Source organism: Ambystoma mexicanum, chromosome 3p, assembly GCF_040938575.1.
Source record: "Ambystoma mexicanum isolate Mex_15411 chromosome 3p, UKY_AmexF1_1, whole genome shotgun sequence".
NCBI lineage: Eukaryota > Metazoa > Chordata > Amphibia > Caudata > Ambystomatidae > Ambystoma > Ambystoma mexicanum.
The window spans coordinates 206,954,271-206,979,103 of record NC_090925.1 but is presented as its reverse complement, the minus strand read 5'-3'; the positions used below and the strand labels follow the sequence as shown (position 1 = coordinate 206,979,103).

At 47.4% G+C, this 24,833-nt stretch overlaps 1 protein-coding gene across 1 annotated transcript in view; it reads left to right on the top strand.

Moving 5' to 3' along the window:
* The window catches only part of MLF2 (myeloid leukemia factor 2), a 118,307-nt gene that overhangs the window by 33,466 nt on the left and 60,008 nt on the right, over positions 1 to 24,833 (top strand). Inside the window, exons 3-4 of the mRNA XM_069650655.1 lie at positions 9,654 to 9,804; positions 9,908 to 9,943. Coding sequence (XP_069506756.1) covers positions 9,654 to 9,804; positions 9,908 to 9,943 — 187 coding nt within the window. The remainder of the gene's footprint in view (positions 1 to 9,653; positions 9,805 to 9,907; positions 9,944 to 24,833) is intronic.

The window sequence follows — 24,833 nt, the reverse complement described above, 5'->3', positions numbered from 1 at the left end:
TCAAGGATTTGGCTCCACTCGTACCTTGGGGATGGCCACGTTGAAACTAATTCCGGACTTGTTTCAGAGCAAAGAGACAGGATGTGGATTCCGTCTGCAATCCCAGACATTCTTGCGAGGTCTAATGTTTGCTTCACCAGATAGGGGGAACTTCAATTTCCTTTCACACACGAATACGAGTGTTAGCTGTGGAACTTCTCAGCAACACTAATGCCAGAGTGCCACCTAGTGCTCATTGAAAAGGGATGCTGTTTTGGATGACTGGTGCAGTTCCTTGAGTCCATCATTTGGGCACACACAGTGAACTAGGTTAGTTTACTGGCTGACCGTGAGAAGGAAAATGGCCCTTGGAGGGAAGGGGGGTGGAGCACCTTTCAGAGTTGTACCATTAGTGAGTCCTTTGGTGAGGGCTCACTATCAAAAGGGATTGGTTAACCATTCAGGATAAGCAAAAAGATTAGGGGTTCCATGTCATATGCAAAGTTCCTGTCTTTTGCCCTAGCGTCTCATGTCTACTATATGTATAAATCCCGACAGTCCGCCTTCTTCAACTCATTATAAAGTAACCCTAGAGCTATGAAAAACTCTTGACATGAGATACAGTAAAGGAAGTTTTGTAGTGTTGGAGAGGTCAGGATTTTATTCATAGTACTTCAGTCCCCGAAGTTTCGGGGCATTCGGTGGGATTTGTCATTTCTAAATCTATTCTTCCTTTTGGAAACCTTTCACATAATGAATATTCTAGACACACTCAAGTTGCCACTTGAAGGAGTTTGGTGGGCATTGTTGGATCTTTCGAGACGCTTACTTTCCCTTTTTCCATCTTTAAAGTTCTTCAAAGTAGTGAGATTTTGAAAAGGGTGACCAACATTTCCAGTTCGTCACTAATGAATATCCAAATGTGTTTACCAGTGTTCTGTCTGTAGTGGCGGCGTGTTTTTGGGTTCTGGAGATTCATATCTAACAATTGGTTAATCTGGCATCAATGATATCAACAACAAAACGGATGGTGTAGGGGCCCTTTCAAGTTCTTGCCCATTGCGTTGACACTGAAAGTGAGGATTGCAGGTCTAGGCCACTTGCGCCAACAAATCTTTTGCTGCAAATGTACAGATTGTACGTGGGGGGTAAGGTGTGTATATATGGGTGGACGCAGTGGAAGCAAGGGGGGGCTGCGCGGATCCACCCCAACCCCCTGCTTTTTTTGCAGAAAGGTTGGTGTGTGTTGGCAAAACCGGATTGCATGATGTGCTGATCTGGTGATATTTTCAGCCCTGAAAGCCTTTTTCCCTTCTCTCCTAAGCTAGGAGGGGTGTGCTCATACCGACGACGACCACTCCATGATGTTCTGTCCAAACAAAACGGAAAGGCACACATTGTCTCTCTCTCTCTCCATACGTTTGGTGGCAATCCAACTGGGGAACATGGAACACGATTTTTTCATTGTCTGTTTTTGTACAAGGGCTGCGCAATACTGAGCCAGACAGATTGCGTTGTTTTTGTCATTCCACTCACAGCTGAGAGCTTAACTTTGATGTAGTTCAGAGTATGCTTCTTCAGTTTGGTGTACTATGAAACAGAAAATGTTTCTGAAGTGTCAAACGCGTCTTTGCGGAAAGGGCACTGTTCTGCTAAATTGGTCAGGCCACTTCCTCTATACCTTTTTGGTGCTTTACTTGCTGCATTTGTCAGACAAGCTGTTTCTCGGTCTTTCTTTAACCCTTTAAATGCCATGGGTATTTCCCCCCAGTGCCAGGGCCTTTTTTGGTGATTTCGGTATGTGGCCATTCAATGGCTTGTAACTTTTTTGTTACATGAGATCTCGGCCAAATTTAGCTCCTTTTTTTTCCCACATGTAGGCGGTCGTAACGCCACCCAGGAATCCTAGGTTGCTGTAGGGGGGGTGAGAGAAAATAACAAAGTGGGGACATTTATGGGTTTTTTCAAAAAATGACAATAAAATGATTTACAAGGGAAAAAAACACAGGCTTCTTTGTACGAGCTAGGAACGAATGGTTTTCTGTGCTGAATTCCCCAATTTCCTGGCTTTCAAGAACAGGTTGAGTGGAAACGAAAAAAAAATATTTTGTTGTGGTTATCAACCGTTTTGTGAGAGGTAGGCGATTTTGGCAATTTTTGCCAATTGGACATGCATGGACAGAATGGAAGAAAAGGGTAGGAAAGCCGAATTGGAGGACAGAAAGGCATATATTTTTTGAAAAGTAGACAAAATTCCAAGTTTAGGAAGGGGTGATTTGCGCAGGTCAGGCAACAACTAGCTAGGGGAAAATGCCATAGATTGGGGGGAAAGCGGGAAAATGACTGAAAAAAAAGGTGTGTTGGACATGGTTGGCTTGGTACGGCAATGGCTTCTATGAATTTTGAGAAAAGCAAATGCTCCGCTACATTCCCCCGATTCTTGGAGTTAGGAGAGCACACATTTTTTGTAGTGTTTTACAAAACTAGCAATACCACAAGCCAAACACTGAGCCATGGTACACAGGAGTTTTACGCTCACGGCCTGAACAGACGTACTTAGCATGTGTAAATCGGGAAAACCAATGTGGTGAGGAACGGCAAGCATCCATTTTTTGAAAGGGCACTGGCAGACCTTTTCAAGGGTGGGTGCCTTGTGCAGGTTACAAAAGTGTATGGTGGCTAAAGCAGCGAATAAATGTAGGTCACATTTGGGAAATGAAAGGGTTGTGTGACAAAGGGCACCAGCAAATGGGTCAAATCGTTATGAAAACCACACACACACAATACATTTTATACCTTCCAGCGTTCCCACAGATGTCCCGATGAAAACGTTACCTCACATGTGTGAGTGCACCTACCTGGGCGCCAAGGGGAAAGCCTAAAACACAAGTAAGCCCAAGTCTGTTTTCACACCTGAATTTCACACTCTGCCGACCGGCACACCATACAGATATGGGCCTCTGGTGTCCAAACCACCAAGGAAAACAGGGAACCCCATGCATTTCCAAAAAGAGGACACCCGTGGGAATCCGCAGAGGTATGATTTGCACAAATCGGCCCAGAATTTATTACCCAGACACCCCCGCAAAGTCCGAAATGTGGGGGGAAAAAACAATTTCCGCACATTTCGCTCGGCTCACCCATCGAAACATGCCCCTAACAACACTTGGCCTACCGTCCCGCTTTCCCACAGGTGTCCCGAGGAAAACGGTACCTCACATGTGTGGGTGCTCCTACCTGGGCACCAAGGGGAAAGCCTAAAACACAAGTAACCCCAGGTCTGTTTTCACACCTGAATTTCAGACTCTCTGCAGACGGGCACACCATACAGATATGGGCCTCGGGTGTCCAAGCCACCAAGGAAAACAGGGAACCCCATGCATTTCCCAAAGGAGGACAGTCGTGGGAATCCAGAGGTCTGCCTTGCGCAAATTGCCCCAGTTTTTATTAGCCACAATCCCTGATAGTGTGATATTTGGTGGGGAAAAAACACTTTGTCTGGGGTTCTGGGTAATAAATCCTGGGCCGCTTCGCGCAAGTCAGACCTCTGTGCATTCCCACCGGTGTCCTCTTTTTGGGAAATGCATGGGGTTCCCTGTTTTCCTTGCTTGCTTCGACACCCTAGGCCCAAATCTGTAGGTTGCCCACATGAACAAAATGGGCAGTGGCGAAAGGCTTGGGGTTACCAGCGGGTTACCCTTTTCCTTTTGCACCCCCGGTAGGTGCACTCACACATGTGAGGTACCTTTTTCGTCGGGAATACAATACAAATACATTATATTGAGGACCATTTCCATACAAACTCTAACAAAGACCCAGAGACAGTTCACAGCATAGCAGAGGGATAAACATACACATTTGCTTATCCTGTCATACTCCTTAGCATACATTTCTTCTGGTAAAGTGCAGTGTTTAGGTATGTAAGCAGGGACCAGCCCACACAAGGTGAATTCTCCCACAGTAAGTATATTAAAGCAAGCTGATATTGCACAAATCCCATTTCCAGCAGTAAGGGATGTAGGACAGAGCCTCTATCTTTCGCATATAGAGATACCAAATGTGCAACGTCCTCCTATGGTGCATCACACAGAGCACCCGCCCACCCTGGTAATATACCATAATGTCACCCTCATTTGTGCCCCCCGCAATCACAGAGCGCACAAAATACTGACGCCCATTACTGCCCCCAAGCAAAGCGGGAGTTGCGGGGGTATCCCCCGCTTATGGCACACAGTTAAACCATGCCCTACTTATAAGTACAGTCTGTAGAGAATTCTGCCCACAGCAAATATTTCTGCACATGATGATCATTAACCCTCTGTTCTTGGGTTTCAGCAACTCGCCACTTTCTCTGTTGGCACTCACATGCTCGTAGAAACTGGCGGACCACAGTTTTATTTCACCTCGGGAAAGCACACTGCGTGGCGGGAACAGATGGGCAATATTAATTGCCCTCCGTTGTTTCATAACATGGCACAGCCATAGGGTTTTACCACAAGGTGATCAATTCATGAGTGAGTGTAGCCCCATATTTGGCCCTTAAGCCAGTGCAGGCCAGGCTGCTAGAAAACCACATCCCTGATTGGCCTACAGCCAAATTCCATGTATACTCCAAAATTTGGAGCCGACGATGGCAGCCCCAACAGTTTTATTAAAAAATGATTCTCCACTATTTGGACAGTGCCAACATTCACATAGCCCCACAACTCCATACCAAATCTAGGCACCAAGGCCACCTTGCCTTTGTATAGTTTGAGCAATAGGTCAATTGGTCTGGCTTTGAACATGGTCATTGCCCTAGTAACCCCACCCAGAGCCTGCTTAAACTGCCCAGTCTGTTTTTATATGTGGGCAGTGGCACAAAAGCTGGCAGGAAATTCGCCTCCCAGGTAGTCGAAATGATCGACGCTGGGATCACGCTGCTCTTACAGTGCATGGTCCTGAATTTAACCACGCGCCTTCCCTTCCAATAGACCATTGGAGCTGATTTTGCTGCATTCACCACTAGGTTTAATCCATCCATGAAGACTGCATAGTCTGACATAAGGGACTGCAGAGCTCTCTGGGTACGCGCCATCAAGACAGTCCTCTGCATATACGAGAACCGGGAGAGACCGACCACCTATCCTGGGTACATCAGGAGAGGAGTTTAGAAGATGTTTGTAGAGGCCGGTTATATACAGGCAGAAAATGAGACGCTTCAGGACACAGCCCTGGCACACCCCCAGTTCAACTGCAAAAAATCCTGTACAATGTCCATTGGCGCCACTCCTTAAACTCGCCTGCGCGGATTCATGCAGTCTAACCAAAAGACTTAACAAAGCTGAGGGGCAGTTCAGGGACCTGAACACATTCCACAACTTGTCACGATTCACCTTGTCAAAAGTCGTGCTCCTGTCCATAAATGCCAAGTAGATGGGCCCTCCTTTTACATAAAGTGATTGTGCGGTTACCAAATAAAGATTGAGGACCTGCTCTGCCATGAGAACCCCACTACTCGTGACCTAATCCTCAAGGCGGGCCAAAATGGTGCGACCCAGGATTTTAAAAAAGGAGTCTATAAGCGATATAGGTCGGTATGAGGCGGGAGATGCCCTGGGTCCCTTTTTGTAAATCGGCTGAATAATCTCGCTAGACCATGAGGGAGGTATTGCCCCACCCGCACATACAGCATTGAAGCCTTGAGCCAAAACAGGGGCCTAGAAATTAATTTGGTTCTCAAGCTTGCTATAGTTCACCTCAAAACCATCCACGTTTACTCATTGCCACCGTCTCTTCCTAGCTTGGCTTACGATTTCTAATCTTTGTTTATATGTAATTTCTAGAATTACTCTGTTTGTACGGTCCTTTAGGATCGTGGAGAGACTTGTTCTGCCGTGTTGTATTGTTGGGCCCTCCCAGCAGCCCATAGTCTGACACTACATAGCAGATGGCAGTGCAAACATTTCAAATGTCAGTGTTCTCAATGTGACTGAAATTAATAACATTGAGACAGGCGAGTTGCAGCTTGACAGTCTGTTCCATCTTGCTATGTTTCATGTGGTCAGTTACATATCCTAGCATCAGCAGAGAAGCCTACTCTAGCTATTTCCTGACAGACTAGAAATGCAGGTTGCAATGCACGGTGTTGTGTCTGTTGGGCATTATCCTTTGCTAGTGCTCAGTGAATGATGGGCTGGATTGTTTCATAGCGCAGAGTAGGAAAGCTTCCTGGCACAGTGAGATTAGTTTGTAGGGGAGGCTGTTCTAATTTGATGCAATTGCAGGCTTTACCTTTTGCTTGTATGTTATACAACATACTACTTGTACATTGGCAAGCTTTGTATTAAGCACTGTGACATACAGCATTGAGTATCACAGGATGCGACAGTGCAACTTCCCCAGTGTGCAAACCTTCAACATGGAGTGTTCTGTCAATTGTGGCTGTAGCATGTGCACTATGCTGTATTGTGAGGAGGATTGTGCAAGATGTGGGTTGGGTAAGTAGTGCGAATGTGACTTATTTTGCTGATGCATGTCTTGGTTCGTTTGTGAATGGGTATCTGGTATGTGAGGACAACAGACAATTCGTGGAGGTGGTGGTGGTACTGGGGTTGGAACTATGGTTTTGGTAAGGGTAGGAGCTTGATTAGTGGTGACAAAGGAGTTCGGTCACAAGGGGAGGAGCGAGTTGAAGGTGGAGATGGCACGGGGTGTGTGTTTCCGGGGATGTGTGTAAACGTGGTTGTAGAGTTAAGTCGGAGATGGTACTGACGGGGAGTGGGCTAGGGAGTAATGATGCTGGGCTTGCAAGCAGTGGGCTGAGAATGCCTTAGGTGGAGAATGGTAAGGGAAAGTTTAGGTAGTGGGAGGTGAATTGGGTGGGGCAGGTGGGCAAATGTGTATAGGGGCTGTGACTAGCTAAGATGTTTGGGCAGGAGTAGGAAAGGTAATGCAAAAATGAATAGCAGGTGATGGAGATTGGTGATGGTGGGTGAGAAAGAGACTCAGTGTAGGGGTTAAGCAGGTTGTTATGTGATGGGTATGTACAAGTACAGTTAGTTGAGGGCGCAGGCAATCCGAAGAAGCATTCTGTATCTGATGTGGCTGGAAGTAGTAGTTAATGGCCTCCTCAGATAACTGGTTCAGAGATATGGGGCTGGTCACTTGTATCCCGATCCCGGGTATTGATGGGGATACAATTAAAGTAATGAAAGTAATTAAAGATGGTGGGGGGGCCGTCCTGTCGGAGTGGAGCCTTTGCCTCCTATGTAGGCTCTTGGCCTGAACCTCGTCCAGACGGTCCCTCTTCCGTGACATAGGAGAGGCCTTAGGGGTGGTAGCCCAGGTCTCATTAGGTTCAGTGCATAGGCTCACAGTCTGAGCAACTGGTCGATGATCCCCTCTCAAAAATATTGCTGTGGCCTTGGGGGTGATAACTGTGGCCTCTGCAATCTCCAAGCCTCCACCCATAGTTACCTCTGCAAGGATGACTGGGGAGGGGGTATGGGGAGGCATGATGGAAAAGCTAGGAGAGGGAGCTTTGCTAAACACCTCCCTAGGAGGGCTCATAGTGGCAGGGTCAACAGATTTTGATTTGAGAATTTCTAATGTGCACCAACAGAATCAACTATATATGGGCGCTGATGTGAACTAAAGGGTGGACTTTCAGAGTATCAGTTCAATATGCACTTTGCATAATGAAAGCCGCCTATCTGAAAATAATTGTTTTCAGGCTCTTTCTAAAAAGTATTGGGGATTTAGAGGATCTAATCTCTGAGAGTTGGTTCCAGAATTTTGGACCAAACACACTGAATCCTCTGTCTCCCCCAGAGACCAGGTTAGACCATGGCACCGACATCAAGAGCTGATCTCTAGACCGGAGATCTCTAATGGGACAGTAGCAAATGATCTTATCGGCAAGGCATCTTGGGGCAAGTCCATTCAAACATTTATATACAAGGCATGCCATTTTAAATTTGATTCTGTCCTCTACCTTAAGCCAGTGTAGGGATCTCCGGAAAGCAGATACATGATCCCTCCTATTCAGCTTTCTGACTAACCTAACTGCTGCATTTTGGGCTCTGTAGTCTGGCTAGCTGCTTGGCTGGAACTCCTCCTAACAGACTATTGCAGTAGTCCAGGTGGGGGCTAGTCATGGCACCCACCACTAACAGTAAAGGTCCGGGGAGTTAGTCTCTTTTCCTGGATCCACTTCCTTAATCGCACCCCTTCCCCCCCCCCCCTCCCCCCAGTATGCATGGTTTCGACAGATGAAACACAAAAATGAGACACTTTTTTTTTACGGACAATCCGCTTGTTTATAGCTACACGTTACCGCGAGAGAGCAGGTGAGAAGTGAGCAGGGCGTCTCATCGGGTGGGGTGTGCTGATCTCGCAATATAAAATGCAGGGAGGATACAAATATCGGTCTACACCCTTCCGAACATGTGTTCTGCAAGGTAAGTAAGGCACTGGAACAGAAATGTTATAGAACCAAGTAGAAGGGAGAAACTATGTAACCCCTCAGCACTCCACATAAGGTGGGGTGTGCTGATCGTACAATGGAAATTGTAGAAAGGATAAGAAGTATCCTTCTACAGGAACAGTATTTCGCAGAAGGAACGCAAGAGGAAGTACAAAGGGGAGCCCAGGGGCATCCCAGCAACACTGCTCAGAAAGTGCTGTGTGCTGCAGTAGTAAAATGTAGATGACCAAAGTTATTAGGAACCTATAATTCCAAAAATAGTCAGAAAATTGACACCTATACAAATAGTAAAAGAAAAGGTGAGTGGGGGAAAAGGGTTCCCACTCAATCAGGAACATACACAAAGAATCCACAAGTCCAGCAAAACGTTCTGGGGCTCCCACAGGTGAAGGGGTTTAGCATAAATATGAAAATAAGTCCGAACCATGCCTCCTTGCTGCCATTAGAAGAGATGAAAGGAACTGTGTTCATTGCTTTCATCCTCAAGGAAACTGTGAAAGCAAGGTAAGTTAAGCACCTTTCTGTGCCCCATTTATTTTAATCCAATATAAGCCTTCTTAATGTGCTGCTGTCAGTGAACTGTGTCCTCCCTCCTCCTGCCCCCTTCAAAGACCTTTACATAAGCTAAATGGTGGTTCACCCTTAGTCAAAAACAAGAAAATGCGAGTGTTGCTTGCATTTGTCTGAACACATTTTTTTATGAGGTACTGTTGTAATGGGTTATGTTGTAGTTCTGTATGCTAGCATTACGATTAGAACCCTAGGTATGCATTAGCTTGTGTTGTAACTGTATTGCATGAATGACATGCCGATACAGAAAGGGAGCCCTGGGGAGATTCTAGGGTGACAAATGGACAAATGGAGACGTGATGGTGTATCGTGGGGTGCACTTGAACATAACTTTTCTCGAGTTACTATGCCCAAGAAGCATCATTTTAGCTATTTTGTCTGCAGTGTATTTGTGTCTCAAAATTTGTATACCAAACCAAAAGCAGGGAAGCTTGCTTGGTATTGGTGGTGGTCTCCATAAAATGTCCTGTTTGTGTCTGTCTTTTTATGGAAACAAATTTAATGTTGCAATACTCGGCCAGGGGGAGTCTGGGTGAGCAATTGTGGCAGATATGTGGAGAGGTTTTGTCACCAATTATAATGCCCTACTATCCTTTGTCCTCCCTCTCATGCAACCTCTTGTTTTTGCCTCCCTTAGGGACCCATTTGCCATGCACCAGCAGCAAATGAACCGGATGTTGTCGGGAGGACTGGGCGGTTTTGGCTTCAGCCCCTTCCTTCCTCTCACGGATGGTGGGGTCCTACCAGGAACAGCACGTCCTACCCAAGCTCCTGTAAGGAGAGTGCAGGTGAGGGACTCCTGCTTTGGCTATTGAGGCTGGAGGAAGTAATGTAGTGGTGGCTCATTTTTGCACTTGATCAGTCATTCGTCTTGCCTCTTGTCTTTTTCAGCCTGGAGCCCTGGCACCGTTTGGAGCTTTCCCAATGGTGAGTAGAGCAGGGCAAAGGAGAGCACATGTATGAGGCTACCCAGGGAGTCCAAATACTCTTGAGATGGAAGTGTTTTACTTAATACTTTTGGAAATTGAGAGTAACTTTTAAAACATTTTTTTAATTGAAGTATTTTGATACAAACAAAACATCATCAAAGATCCTCACTAAAGGGGAAAAATAAACACTGACCTACCAACAAACCAGACAATATAAGCCCCACAAAACCAAGTCCCGGCAATGTCTCTTACCCTGGGATCAGGATAAGGTAAAACCAATACAATCGATAGTCTGAGACCCGGGCTAGGCCCCTAACACCCAGAGACATTTCATACCAATAACGTAGGGCAAGACAACACAAGAAACAAAAGGGGACAGTCCTGGAGAGGGCACCAAAAACATTGTCTGCAGCAAATGATGAGCATGCATGCTTTGGTGCAAGGGCTCTGCACTCTGATGTCCCGTCCCACCAAAAAAGGGGCTCGGGGGCGTGGGGGGGTGTATCTTTCTGCCATTACCCATCCAGCTCATCACCCCATAATTGGGGTGGGGGCTATCAATCTCCAGACTTCTCATGGAAGGGCGGGGTGTTCCCCACCAATTAGGTGTCCCTGTAAAGATCATTGTGCCCCTAGTACATGAGCTTCTCCATCAGATATACTTTGCAAACCTTTTGTAGCAAGTCAAACTGATAGGGTGGAGGGTTGCCTCCACTTGTGCGCCACAGATATTCTACCTGCACGTATAAGGGCCTCCCACATTCTTCAGAATCTATACGATTCATAGTTTTTCAGTTGAGTCTCCAGAAGAAATGTGAACTGCAGGGGCACCCCAGTTATGTCCTTAATCGAGCCCAGCAGTGCAGCCCAAAAGAATTGCACCATAGGACATGTCCACCACATGTGAATAGAAGTTGCGATCTTCCCATATCCCCTGGTGCACAGTGGTTAGGTCCCTGGAAACATCTTCGAGATCCTCGGTGGATCCCTATGCCACCCATGTAGGATCTTAAAATTCTGCTCCATCGCGTGTGTAGAAAGGTTGACATGGCATGTGACCCTATGTATTTTGCCCATAGCCCCTCCAGTATGGCGTCTTCCCAACACCTGATCCCAGTCAGTCTTATATTTCGGTCTCCCCTCCATCGTGTTCAGCACCAGGACCTTGTATAGCTTGGACACAATTCCTTTCCTCGATTGCTACTTTTGAAGGGCATTACTGTGTGAGCACTGAGCAACCCCTCCCTCCACCCCGAGCCTGAACCAGCCCATTTAAGTCAGACAAGGAGATGGCCCACCCTTTCCAGATCTATATCCGACCACTTCTGGGTCCCTGTTTGGTTAATTCAAAACATAGGCCCTTGCAGTGAGCTCAATGGGGAAGGCCATGTGGATCAACCTCTGTTCATCCTGTTCTTTCTCCAAAGTAGCTGAAGTACTCCCAGCGGTGGGTGTTCGTGTACCTTTTTGAGTGACGGATCTAATGGGGGCCCATGAAAGGTCCCTCGCCTTTTTTCAGTTGTCAAACATTCTTACAAGTATGTCCAATAGGTCCTCAGATCCTCCAACATGTGTTCCAACATCACCATGAGTTGATCTGCCTTTATAATCGAACGAGAAATCAGGGAATCCAAAACCACTATCCCTTGGGAAGCACCAACACTCTGCGCTATACAAGAACTTTTATTCTGCCACACAAAGCTAAAACACATGTAGTCGATCTCCAATAAAAATAAAACATCCGGCAACGATCTGGGGAGCATAGTAAACACAAATAACAAACAAGTGAATGTTCATTATTTTTTTTCCCATATAACTTTTTATTAACATTTTCACAACTTTAACATTTGTAAAAAAAAACATCTCCTCCCCCGACCCCCCCTGTAGTCTGACCGCCAATGGGGAAGCATAATGAGTCTTAATCTCTTAAAAGAAAATCATTTGATTCACTCATTCACTCCACTGGGCCTAAGAGTCTCGTTTTCCTTGGGCATCAATTCCACCATGCCCCTCTCTGAAGCAACCCCATTACCTTGTCCAGTCCTCCCGAAAGCTCTGTTCTCCTTGCAAAGAGTATGTAGCCCATTCCAGAAGAGCGAAGTTCCACCCTTTTCCCACCCAGAGACTTTCGTATGGTGGGTCCTTTGCCTTCCATTTTTGCGCTATCCCCAATGCACCTGCCATCATCAGAATTATGTATATTTTTCACTCCACTTTAGATGGTAGTTCTTGCAATTGGCCCCCAGCCCCAAAATAGACAGGCCTCTGTTACCGCCCCCTTTCAAGTTCAAAGCCACATCCAAAACCTCTCCTATTATCCTCCAGTAGTCGCTGATGTTGGGACATCCCTCCAGATATGGCTCAAGGTGCCCACTTGTCCACATTGTCTCCAGCAGAGATTCGAGACCCCGTGGGTAAAAGACATGCAGTCTGTCCGGGGTTAGGTGCTACTGGAACATAAACTTAGTCCATATTTCTTGAATTTGTAGGCACCTAGACAGTCTTGGAATGTTAGCCCATAGCTGCTCCCAATCCACTATTTCGATGTCTTGCCCCTGCACCCTCCCCTAATAAGACATATATGTCCTTTCCCCCGGCAACTCCCCCTGTTTAATTGAGGCATACATTGCTCCCACTATTTTTTTTGTCCCCTGAGTCCGAGTATTTCTCGAATGGCGTTAACTCTCTCATGGCTGCTCCTTTGATCGTGGCGTGTGTGACCCAATGTCTTATCTGGAAGTAACGGAACTTCTGTGTCTCTTCCAACCCAAAATCATCCTTGCACTGGGTGAACATTTTATTTTCTGCTCCCATGAACATATCCCGTATCTTAAGAAATCCCCCTTCCCGCCATACTCCAAAGGCCCGTCCCCCTCGACCTGGGGTAAACCATGGGTTGTCAAAGATTTGGGTAAATGGAGACGGAAACGTGGTAATTTGGGCCCTTTTTATCGCCGCATCCCAAGCTTCACCTCCCACCGATGATATTTTGCTGCGATACATTTTCCTAGGCCTATCTGCCTTTGGCTTCCACAATACTTCCTTGATGTTTTCCCCTGTCTAGGCCTTATCCATTGCCCTCCAAATTGTCCCCTGGTTGTCCCTCCGCCAGTCCCTCGGTATCCTTATCTGCGCAGCCCAAAAATAAACAATCAGATCCGGTTCCTCCATCCCCTCTATTTCTCGGCAGCATCATCACCTTCCTAGCTATCCTTGGTTTTTTGTTATTCCAGATAAACCTAACCGTATGTTTGTGGATTGCTCGGAAGAAGCAGTTCAGTAGTTGTAGGAGCACCACCATCTTCACCACGTTAATCCTGCCCATCCATGTTATTGATATGGGGCCCCAGTCCAGTAATTTACTTCTAATTACCTGTAGTAGGGGTCTGTAGTTGGCCGCAAATAATTCCTCAATTGTTTTGGTCCGTTTTTTCCCCAGATAGGTTAGATGTTTCTTAACCCATTTGTATGGAAGGCTATGCTTAAGCCCCTCCTCTACCTCCCTAGGGATTGTAAGATTCAAAGTGTCTGTTTCCAGTTGATTTTTAGTCCTGCTACCCTCCCAAAACTTCATCTCCCCTTCCATTGCCTTGAAGGAGCCCTCTGGGTCCCCCCCGCGTCAAAAGCATGTAATCTGCAAAGGCAACCACCTTGTGGACCCTGCCCCCAAATGTTATCCCCTCTATATCCCCATTAGCTTGTATTGCTGTCAAAAGAGGCTCCAAGTAAATGGCATATAGCAAGGGGGAGAGAGGACATCCCTGTTTTGTACCTGTCATGATGCCTATCTCCAAGGAGCCAGGCCCAGCCCAGCAACCCCAGAGGCAGACATCATTTTCCCCAAGGACGTCTCAGCGGGTCCAAGTTGGGGCCTTTTAGACGCAGTCCTGGTGCCTTTGGCGCCAGGCTCATTCTGGACCCCAGTCCTGGCGCCTTAGGCGCCAGGCTCATAAAGCAAGACATGTGTGTAAGTGTTTTAATGTGCACTTACCTGAAGCAGACCGTGCTGCTACATCCAGGCCCTCTTGAGGACTGAATGGGACTACTTTATCTTTTGGACTACTTTATCACTCGGGTGTGGTCTGAGGAAGAATACATACCTGAGTGGAAGGATACATACCTGGAACTACTTTACAGGCTATTTAAACCACACCCCAAGAGCAGCACATGCTTCACGTTGTTCTGCATCTAGCAGCTGGACGCTCACCGTGTTTGCTCCTGCATTCGGCCTTCTGCCACGCCTGCCAGCATCCTGATCACCTACAAAGGAAGAGAAAGAGAGAATAGGAGAAGGAAAAGACTTTACCTGCAAGATCCGCATTCCGGAGTCAGCTCGCCGACGATCCTGCAAAGGAAGACACTTAATTGAAAAGCACATCGCATCGACCGCCACAGCGCCGCATTCCACTCACCTTCACAGGGCGCCTCCATGTTCAGCAGCGATCACCCGGATTCGCAGCCACGCTTCCACGCCTAGGGAGAAAAAGACAAGAGCAAAGGTGAGAGAGAGAAGGGAATGAGGAAACCTAAACCTCCATGTTAAGACTTACCTGTTGGGTCATTCCCTCTTCATTTCGGGTCCGCGCCGCATCCAGGCTTTTCCGGACCCCAGCCCCTATGGGGAAAAAGACATTAGCGTCAATGAGCGAATGAAAAGACATTACCCAAAAACGCTCATCAAGACTTACCTGGTTTCTACAGGGATTGCACCTCGCATCTCGGGTCGGTGCCTTTTCCCCGGCATTCCGTGCCCCGGCCCCTATGGGGAAAAAGACATTGACATTAGCATATTGATGCAAGGACAAAAGGGGAACCTTTCAAGGAACTTACCTGGAAGCCAAGCAAGTTTGGTTCTCATAAAACCAAGAATCCAGTGAAGTAACTGGATACCAACGCGCCCCTGCATCAGAAGCAGGAAGGAGAGCTCGCCCTTCAAGACCCTAAGAAGGATACTTTTGCAAGCCGGACAAGCAGGAGTTGGGAGTCCGGTCCAGTCCATCTTCTGAGCCCCGCGCAACACCTTAGAAGAGGTCACAGCAGCACGATCCTGGCCAGCGCCTCCGTGGGAGTCAGGTGAGCGTAACAGAACGCGAAGCCTACCCACAATTTCCCACCCGGGCGCTATGGAGACTTCTGAGACAGACCAGCTGGCCCAGCTGTTGGGGAATTAATGGCAGAGGTACACTCAGCTCGCCAAGAGACTAATGCCCTCAAAAGAGAACTCATTCTCTCCAAGGAACAAACTGATGACTTGACCAAACGATTGCTACAGAGTCAGGCTGGACAAATTCCTTTACCTAGTCCCGGGGGAATTTCCACTTCGTTGGGTTCGAGTAACCCTGTTCAGATCAATCTGCCGGGATCCATGCCTTTAGCACCGCCTGAACGTTTTGCGGGGGACCCAAAGAAATATGCCATTTTTATGAACCAATGTCGCTTACATTTTATATGCAGACCAGGAGCCTTCCCTGATGATAGGACCAAAGTGGCCTTCGTGTTATCGTACCTAAGTGGCTGTGCTGCCGATTGGTCTGTTCCCTTGGTGAACCAGAACGATCCAATTCTCCAGGATTTTCAGGGCTTTCAGGCCAGCATGGAAAGGTTGTTCGCTCGACACTCGCAGGGACAGGCCCTTGACAACGAACTGCTATCTCTACGACAAGGTAGTCAAGATCTTTTGTCTTATATAGCCTCCTTTAACAGACTGGTGGTGGAAACCGGATGGCCTGAGAATAAAAGGATCACTTTATTTCACCGGGGTCTGCGCGGAGAGCTAAAAGACATTCTGGCCCAAGTAGTGAATCCACCCCAGGGCTGCGCAGAATATATTGACTTTGTGGTACAACTGGATCACAGACTTCAGAATAGGAAAGCAGATCGGTCCAAGTTTGAAACACGAGTACCGATCAGAACCCTCGTAAACCCCAGGAATACCGAAGCTTCGGAACCTATGCAAATAGGGGGAGTTAAGGGGCCGTTAACTCAGAAGGAACGCGAGAGAAGGCAACAAAAGCAACTATGACTCTATTGCGGGGCTTCCGGTCACTTTCTTCGTGAATGTCCGGTAAAACCACCTAGGAAGGTGGTTGGTGCCTCTGACAACAACTTAATGGAACCTGTTTCAGGAAACGACCTGGCTCGACAAGCGTAGAGGTCCGCTTGCCGAGCTTGAAAACGAACTCTCTGACCTCGCATTTTGTCTTGCCAATGGTGCTCGTGGATCCAAAAAAGCCCCAACGGTTGCATGCCATCAAAGCATACGCCGACAGCGGAGCTATCGGAAACTACGTGGACCGCGAATTGGCCTCCAGGATGAACCTTCCTCTGCATCCAAAAATAAACCAGGATGTCGTTACTACGGTTGATGGTACCGAAATAGCCTCTGGGCCGGTAACGCATTCCACCACAGAAGTGACACTTGTGAGTCAGGATGGACATCGGGAAGCAATAGTTTTTGATATAATCAAGGCTCCACAATTTCAAGTAATCCTCGGAATTCCTTGGTTAGAAACACACAATCCTCGAATAGACTGGCGAGCAAAGAGAATAACTTTTCCAGATTGTGGTCCCACTTGTTATCCTAGAAATCCAGCTATTAGTTTAGCCACAGTAACCCCCGCCACTGTTCAACTACCGGCAGAATACCTTGAATACCAGGATGTTTTTCAGAAAGAACAGGCTAACACGCTATCCCCTCATCGTTCTTACGATTGCCAGATCGATCTAGTTCCCAATGCTCAACCGCCGTGTAGTAGGATTTACGCTCTCACTGAACCTGAAAACCAGCATTTGCGTCAGTATTTGGATCAGTACCTTGCCAATGGCTTTATTCGCCCATCAAAGTCCCCGGTCTCTTCCGCTTTGTTCTTCATGCCTAAAAAAGGAGACCTTAGAACTTGTATTGACTACCGCGCTTTAAATCAGATAACGATAAAGAATCGTTATCCCCTGCCTCTGATCCCTGAACTTCTTGATCAAGTAAAAGATGCTCGTATATACACCAAGTTAGATCTCCGGGGAGCTTATCACCTAGTGCGAATAAAAGAAGGTGACGAGTGGAAGACAGCTTTCCGCACCAAATACGGGCTCTTCGAATATCAGGTTATGCCCTTCGGTTTGTGCAACGCGCCTGCAGCTTTTCAATTCTTCATGAACGATGTTCTGCGAGAACTTATCAATGTTTGTGTCATCATATACATCGACGACATCCTGGTGTACTCATCTTCTGAGTCAGATCATCGAAAACATGTTCGAGCAGTTCTAGAGAAATTGCGCCAGCACAAACTATTTGCCAAGCTGGAAAAGTGTGTCTTTCATACCACTGAGGTTGAATTCCTCGGATTTGTTCTGACTCCTAAAGGAATTCGAATGGATTCACGGAAGGTGGACGCCATCCTCAAATGGCCATCTCCCGGTTCAGTGAAAGGGGTTCAGAGTATGCTTGGCTTTGCCAACTTCTATCGAAGATTCATCCCGGAGTTTTCACGAATAGTCCAACCCATTACTGCTCTTTTACGTAAGAATAAACATTTTGAATGGACTCCAGAGGCCGAACAAGCCTTTCAAGACCTAAAGACCAAATTCACTTCCACACCTGTGTTGAAGCACCCGCGTCCTGATCTCCCGTATATTGTTGAAACTGACGCATCCAGTTTAGCCATGGGAGCTGTCCTGTCGCAAAGGGATCCGAAAACTAACCAGCTACACCCTGTAGCCTTTTGGTCCAGGAAATTCTCAGCTCCTGAAATTAATTACGCAATTACCGACAAAGAGTTACTGGCCATTAAATCTGCTTTTAAGGCTTGGCGTCATTACCTCCTCGGTGCAAGACACACCATCACTGTAATTACGGATCACAGAAATTTGCAGTATTTAAAGACGGCCAAAGCCCAATCTTCACGACAACTCAGATGGGCTTTATTCTTTGCAGAATTTGATTTTATAATTACCTATCGCCCTGGCTGCAAGAATGGCAAAGCGGACGCCTTATCCCGGATTGGCATGGAAGAACCCAATTCGTGTTTAGAACCTGTGCCGATAATACCTGAACAAAGAATCTTAGGTTTGACTTCATTGCAAACCATCGAGGACGTTGAAACTTGAGTCAAACTACTTTTTGACCCTTCAGCCTTACTGGAATGGACTCAAAAGGGTCCCCACTTCACCGTTAAGGATAACTTACCGTACTTCCAAGAGCGGTTATTTCTGCCAAGTAAGGAATTGCAAGAACTAGTTATTGCTCATTATCATGAATCGTTAATGGAAGGACACCCTGGTATCGCTAAAACGGAAGAAAAGATCAAACGCCAATTCTGGTGGCCTTCTTGGAGAAAAGACATAAAGTATTTTGTGATGTCTTGCGGAGTTTGCGCCCAAAATAAAGGTCAAAGGAACAGGCCAGCCGGCCTACTTCAACCCTTGGAGATTCCACCGGCACCTTGGCACACCTTGTCTATGGGACTTCATTACGGACCTGCCTCCGTGTGGTGGTTACAACACTATCCTAGTAATCGTGGATCTGTTCTCCAAAATGGCCCACTTTATCCCTCTAAAAGGATTGCCTTCAGCTTCCATCCTGGCCAAGGAATTCCTGGAGAATATAGTTCGAATACATTGTTTCCCTTCCGTACTAGTCTCAGATCGTGGAAGTCAATTCATTTCCCATTTTTGGAGGAAGTGTTGCCAACTAGCACAAATAGATGTGCGATTATCCACCAGCCACCACCCCCAGACCGACGGACAAACCGAGAGGACAAATCAGACTCTCGAGCAATATCTTCGGTGCATGTTGCACCAATTCGAGTACAATTGGAAAGACATTCTTTGGATCGCAGAATATGCATACAACAATTCTATGCATTCCGGAACCGGTCAAACTCCTTTTTATACTTTGTATGGTCACCATCCTCGAACCTCTGACCTAGATCCACCTCTGACCCTGGAAATGCCCGCAGTAAATCATCTGCATTCCACAATAACCCGAGCCTTCAAAGAAGCTACAACTCATTTACAGCAAGCCAAGAAAAAGTACAAAGAAAAAGCTGATTTGCACCGAAGTAAAACACCTCCTTACCAAGTAGGAGACCAGGTTTGGCTAGCAACTAGACATTTATCTCTCAAGGGCCCACAGACTTTCAATCCCAGATTCATTGGGCCTTACCCCATCAAAGCCATAATCAACCCAGTGGCCTTTAAACTGGATTTGCCTTCCAACATGCGTGTTCATCCCGTTTTTCACGCATCACTTTTGAAACCGGTACAACCAGGAACCCGACTGTCCAAGCCTCCAGATCCTATTCAAATTGATGGGGAATTAGAATTCGAAGTGAAAGACATTTTAGACTCCAAAATGTTAAAGTCAAAACTCTTCTATCTCGTGGACTGGAAGGGTTATGGACCTCATGAGAGATCGTGGGAGCCTAGTAACCATATTCACGCACCTCGATTAATACGAAGGTTCCACCGTAGATTCCCGAACAAGCCAAAACCCCCGGAGGAAACCACCTTGGGAGGGGCCTTGTGGGGGGGGTACTGTCATGATGCCTACCTCCAAGGAGCCAGGCCCAGCCCAGCAACCCCAGAGGCAGACATCATTTTCCCCAAGGACTTCTCAGCGGGCCCAAGTTGGGGCCTTTTGGACGCAGTCCTGGCGCCTTTGGCGCCAGGCTCATTCTGGACCCCAGTCCTGGCGCCAGGCTCATAAAGCAAGACATGTGTGTGTAAGTGTTTTAATGTGCACTTACCTGAAGCAGACCGTGCTGCTACATCCAGGCCCTCTTGAGGACTGAATGGGACTACTTTATCTTTTGGACTACTTTATCACTCGGGTGTGGTCTGAGGAAGAATACATACCTGAGTGGAAGGATACATACCTGGAACTACTTTACAGGCTATTTAAACCACACCCCAAGAGCAGCACATGCTTCACGTTGTTCTGCATCTAGCAGCTGGACGCTCACCGTGTTTGCTCCTGCATTCGGCCTTCTGCCACGCCTGCCAGCATCCTGATCACCTACAAAGGAAGAGAAAGAGAGAATAGGAGAAGGAAAAGACTTTACCTGCAAGATCCGCATTCCGGAGTCAGCTCGCCGACGATCCTGCAAAGGAAGACACTTAATTGAAAAGCACATTGCATCGACCGCCACAGCGCCGCATTCCACTCACCTTCACAGGGCGCCTCCATGTTCAGCAGCGATCACCCGGATTCGCAGCCACGCTTCCACGCCTAGGGAGAAAAAGACAAGAGCAAAGGTGAGAGAGAGAAGGGAATGAGGAAACCTAAACCTCCATGTTAAGACTTACCTGTTGGGTCATTCCCTCTTCATTTTGGGTCCGCGCCGCATCCAGGCTTTTCCGGACCCCGGCCCCTATGGGGAAAAAGACATTAGCGTCAATGAGCGAATGAAAAGACATTACCCAAAAACGCTCATCAAGACTTACCTGATTGCTACAGGGATTGCACCTCGCATCTCGGGTCGGTGCCTTTTCCCCGGCATTCCGTACCCCGGCCCCTATGGGGAAAAAGACATTGACATTAGCATATTGATGCAAGGACAAAAGGGGAACCTTTCAAGGAACTTACCTGGAAGCCAAGCAAGTTTGGTTCTCATAAAACCAAGAATCCAGTGAAGTAACTGGATACCAAGGCGCCCCTGCATCAGAAACAGGAAGGAGAGCTCGCCCTTCAAGACCCTAAGAAGGATACTTTTGCAAGCCGGACAAGCAGGAGTTGGGAGTCCGGTCCAGTCCATCTTCTGAGCCCCGCGCAACACCTTAGAAGAGGTCACAGCAGCACGATCCTGGCCAGCGCCTCCGTGGGAGTCAGGTGAGCGTAACAGTACCCCTCTGGACCCTGATGGGCTCTGAGAGTTGGCCATTTATAGATAGTCTTAATGTTGGGTTCTGGTAGTTGGCCTTAATCATGGTAGGGAATGTGTCCCGAAATCCTGTTTGCTGCATGGTTAAGAACATGAATCGCCACTACACCCTATCAACCGCCTTCTCTGCGTCAAGCGCCACTAAAATCGCTGGGAAACTTGGAGTGCTGACCTTTTCTATAAGATGAGTTATTCTTCTGGTGTTATCGCTGGTCTGTCTACCCCTAATAAACTTGGACTGGTCTGGGCTGATTATATTGAGAAGCAGTTGGTCCAAGCGCTTGACAGGGAACTTTGTATACATCTTTGCATCTGTATTGATCAGGGCTATTGGCTTGTACGAGCTGCATACCGTCGAGTCTTTGCCATCTTCGGGGAGAAGCACCACTTTCGCTTCCTCAATAGTGGATGTTATTCTTCCCTCCGGCCCCATCTCATTAAATAACGGGACCAAATATGGAATCTGAATTTCCCTGTATGTTTTGTAGAACTCTGTATTGAATCCACCGAACCCAGGGATTTGTTACTGGGGAGGGCCATAAGGACTCTCTGCACTTCTTCAACCGTGATGTCTTGCTCTAGCGTTTCCCTATTTTGGTTCGTAATTCAGGCCAGCTCCTTTACTTTCAAATATTAGACTTGACTGTGTTCTGGCGGGTTGGTAAAACCATATAGCTCCCTATAGAACCTCGCACTCCTGAGTAATATCCCTGATGTCCATGCTAGTACCCCCTCCTTCAACCCTTAATTTAAGAATCGTTTTAGCTTTCTCCTCCCTTCTTAGCATTCTCGCCAGCAATCTATCTGATCCACTTTATTGGCATTTATGTAATATTTTTGTTTGTGGAACGCTAGTGCCTTTTCCGCTGCCCTTATCTGTATAATCTCCAACTGGGCCTTAATCGCTCTATATTCCTTCAGCTTCCCCTCAAGGTTCCTTTCCTCTAGTCTTAACTCCTTCTCCCTCCGTGACTTGATTTGCTATAATTCTTCCCCTGATGGTAGCCTTAAAGGTATCCTAGCTCTATCTTCTAATGGGTAATTAGAATCAATTTAAACAAGAGATGGCTCTTATCAACAGTTACAAATATTACACATTTTATTCCGAATTTATCATACATACAAATTACAAAAATATACATTAAAAGTTAAAACACTGTATAAAAATACAATTCCAAAACGTGACAAATGGCACTTTTAAGACTAGGTGATGGGCTGGATAGATCAAATTTATTTTCACACTCAAGGCTATAATTGGCAACTCAGTTCAAAAAATGTCCTTATATTGACAAAATTGAGGACTGAATGGTTATTCTATTAGCCATTTTCATGCACTCGACATGTTTCAGTTCTTTTTTATTGTTTTAGAACTTTCTTCAGGAGTAGTGTCACTTTACTTATTCCAGTAATGCAAGAAATACTCTTAGTATCTTCTGCTGGAGTTTCCTCCAGTGTCTTGCAGGCAGTGGACATTGTTGCTCAATTTAATAATATTTAAAAAGACCGTTGTAACTGTTGATAAAGACAACGTAAGATCCGCTTCTTGATCTTGTAATCCTGTAGGGCCGCCAAGACATCTCTGGGGTGTGCCCATGGATCTGTCCTGCGCGGGCCTACTCTGTGGATCCTGGCTATCCATCCGGCACCTCCTCAGAGTCCAATAGATCCTCAAATATGCCCGTCATCATTGTCTCAAGGTCTTTGTCTAGCACTTCTTCCGGGATATTTTTGACCCGGATATTTGATCTTCTGGATCTATTCTCCAAATCCTCCGCCAGCAGCTCTAGGTTCTGGGTTGCTATTGCCCATTTTTTTCTACCCAGGTCTTGATCTTCCTGGAGTCCTCCATCAGCTCTTGTATGGCTCTTTCATTTGTGTCAACCCGTTCCTCCATCTTGCTAAAGTCTTGTGTAATTTCTTGGAGTGCCGAGGCAAGGTCTTCTTCTTTTCATATTGTCCTCTTTCTGTACAGTGTCCGTGATTTTGTCTCTGAACTCTGTGAAGTAGTGCTTGAGGAGGGAGTGTTACTTGCTGGTCTGTTCCTTCTCCTGGGGTACCCCCTGGTCCCTTTGCTCCTGTTCTGTTAGGTTTCCCGGGGGAGAGGTTGCCTCCGCCCCCTCCCCCCCGCACATTTTCTGTAAATTGCTTTCCATGGGTTTTCTAGGATCCTTCGGGGGTAATGGCTGATATTTCCCTCCTTGTCTTGGACATTGTCACCAGGGAAGGACTATCCGCGTGGGCTTGACACTCTCAATTCTCCCTTCTCCTCACTCCTCTCCTCTTGTGTCCTCCTGGGGGGAGTATTTTCGTAATCGCCTGGGCCTTGCACGTCTTTATGGCGGTACTGGTTGATGACCGCCTCTCAGAGGGGAACCACACTCAATGCCCCTTTGTCTTTTGGGGGACCTACCCTGAGCCGCCCACCCCCGCTAAAATTAGGTGTGCCCCTCTCGCCTCCACTTCCTGGAGTAAAAGTAATTGCCGCCTTTTCAGTCAATGGTGCAAGGACCCCCAATCTGTCCGGCCCTCCTGCCCCCCCCGAGGCCCGGGATGTTGGATCAGACCTACCCTGCTTTGCCGGCCCCTTCCCCAGTTCACAAGTTACTGCTCCTTCTGCCTCCAGCGTCTCCTCTTTGCTTCTTTTTTGCACTTGGGAACCCTTCCTGTCCCACTACTCTGGCTCTTATCCTCCTCTGCCATGGCCCCCTCTGCGCCCCGCCTGGCCTGGCTTCGACCCTTCGCCTGAGGTCGCCTCCCCCCCCAGGCCCTACCCCGGGCCGGCCAGGGGTCTCTCCGGTGGTGCTCACCTTGAAAATCCTGGTGAAGGGTCCGCCGCAGGTCCTCTTCCCACGCACCTTCAGAACACGGTCGGGACCGGGTGCTCCATGCCCTCCCTGGATCCTTTTGTCCTTTCTAGCTTCCTCTCTGAACTTCCCGCTCACTCAGCCATTGTGACCGCTTCCAGAGATACCCGGGTCGTCTCCCAATTGAGTCTCTTTCAGCCGTTATACTCTGGGATACTCAACAGTTTGTTTGCACTGCTGCTCGCGACCCTTCTTTGTCACTGTGGGTCACCCACCAACGCCTCCGGCACCTGCCCTGAGCTCCTGTCTCTCTGCCCCATCCAGCACCGGCGTAGCCACCTGCTTTTGTGCCGGTCTATGCAATTTTCAGTTCACACCGCTGCTGGGCACTGGGGTTGCCGATTGCCCTGTTTGTTAGCTGTTTCGAACGGACCCTTCTCCTCTGCTGGGGGGGGAGGGGGCACCCGCCTCCAGTTCCAGCACCTTGCTCTGCCCTTTCCTCCTCCACAACCACCGTCCCGGCCGCCTCCTGGGGACTGCCGGTCTTCAGTAATGCCGGAGCTCCTGCGTTCCAACAAGAGTGTAGGGATATTGGCACCTGTTTTCCTGGGCTTCTCGTTGCTCCTAATCTGCTACTTGGGGAGGGCACTGGTACGCAAAACAAGCTGTGGAGGCCCAGCGAGTCAGGAGAGCATCGGTCACGGTGCTCTCCACCCGGCGGCCATCTTGAAATCCCAGACATCGTATGTTCATTTTTAACCACTTTCATTCTCCTCACCCAAGAGAGCATGAGGTCGGACCATCTCTACAGAAATCACTTTAAACTCCCTGTAATGGGTCTAAATCCAAGGGGGGGGTACTAAAAAGCCTAGGCAGAAGATTAAGGGTTAATGTTAAGGGGCGGGTCTTACTAGAATGACTGACTGTCTTAAATGCAAAGGAAGAAGTCAGTTAGGTACTTTTCTTTAATAGGGCTTTGCTTTCTGTTTTGGCTGCTAGGAAACTCCTGGGGACGAAAAGGAGAAAAAAGTCTGCTACGACTGGGCGTACTGAGATAGCCCATTGTAACAACAAAAGGAAATTAGTTGCGCCGTTGCACCCGTTGAGAGTTTTGGAAAACAAGTTAATATAGTTAGGGAAAGTATCCTGCTTCGCTTCTATTGTGTAGCGCTAGTAAAGTATTGAAGAAAAGGCAGAGCGAGGGAGG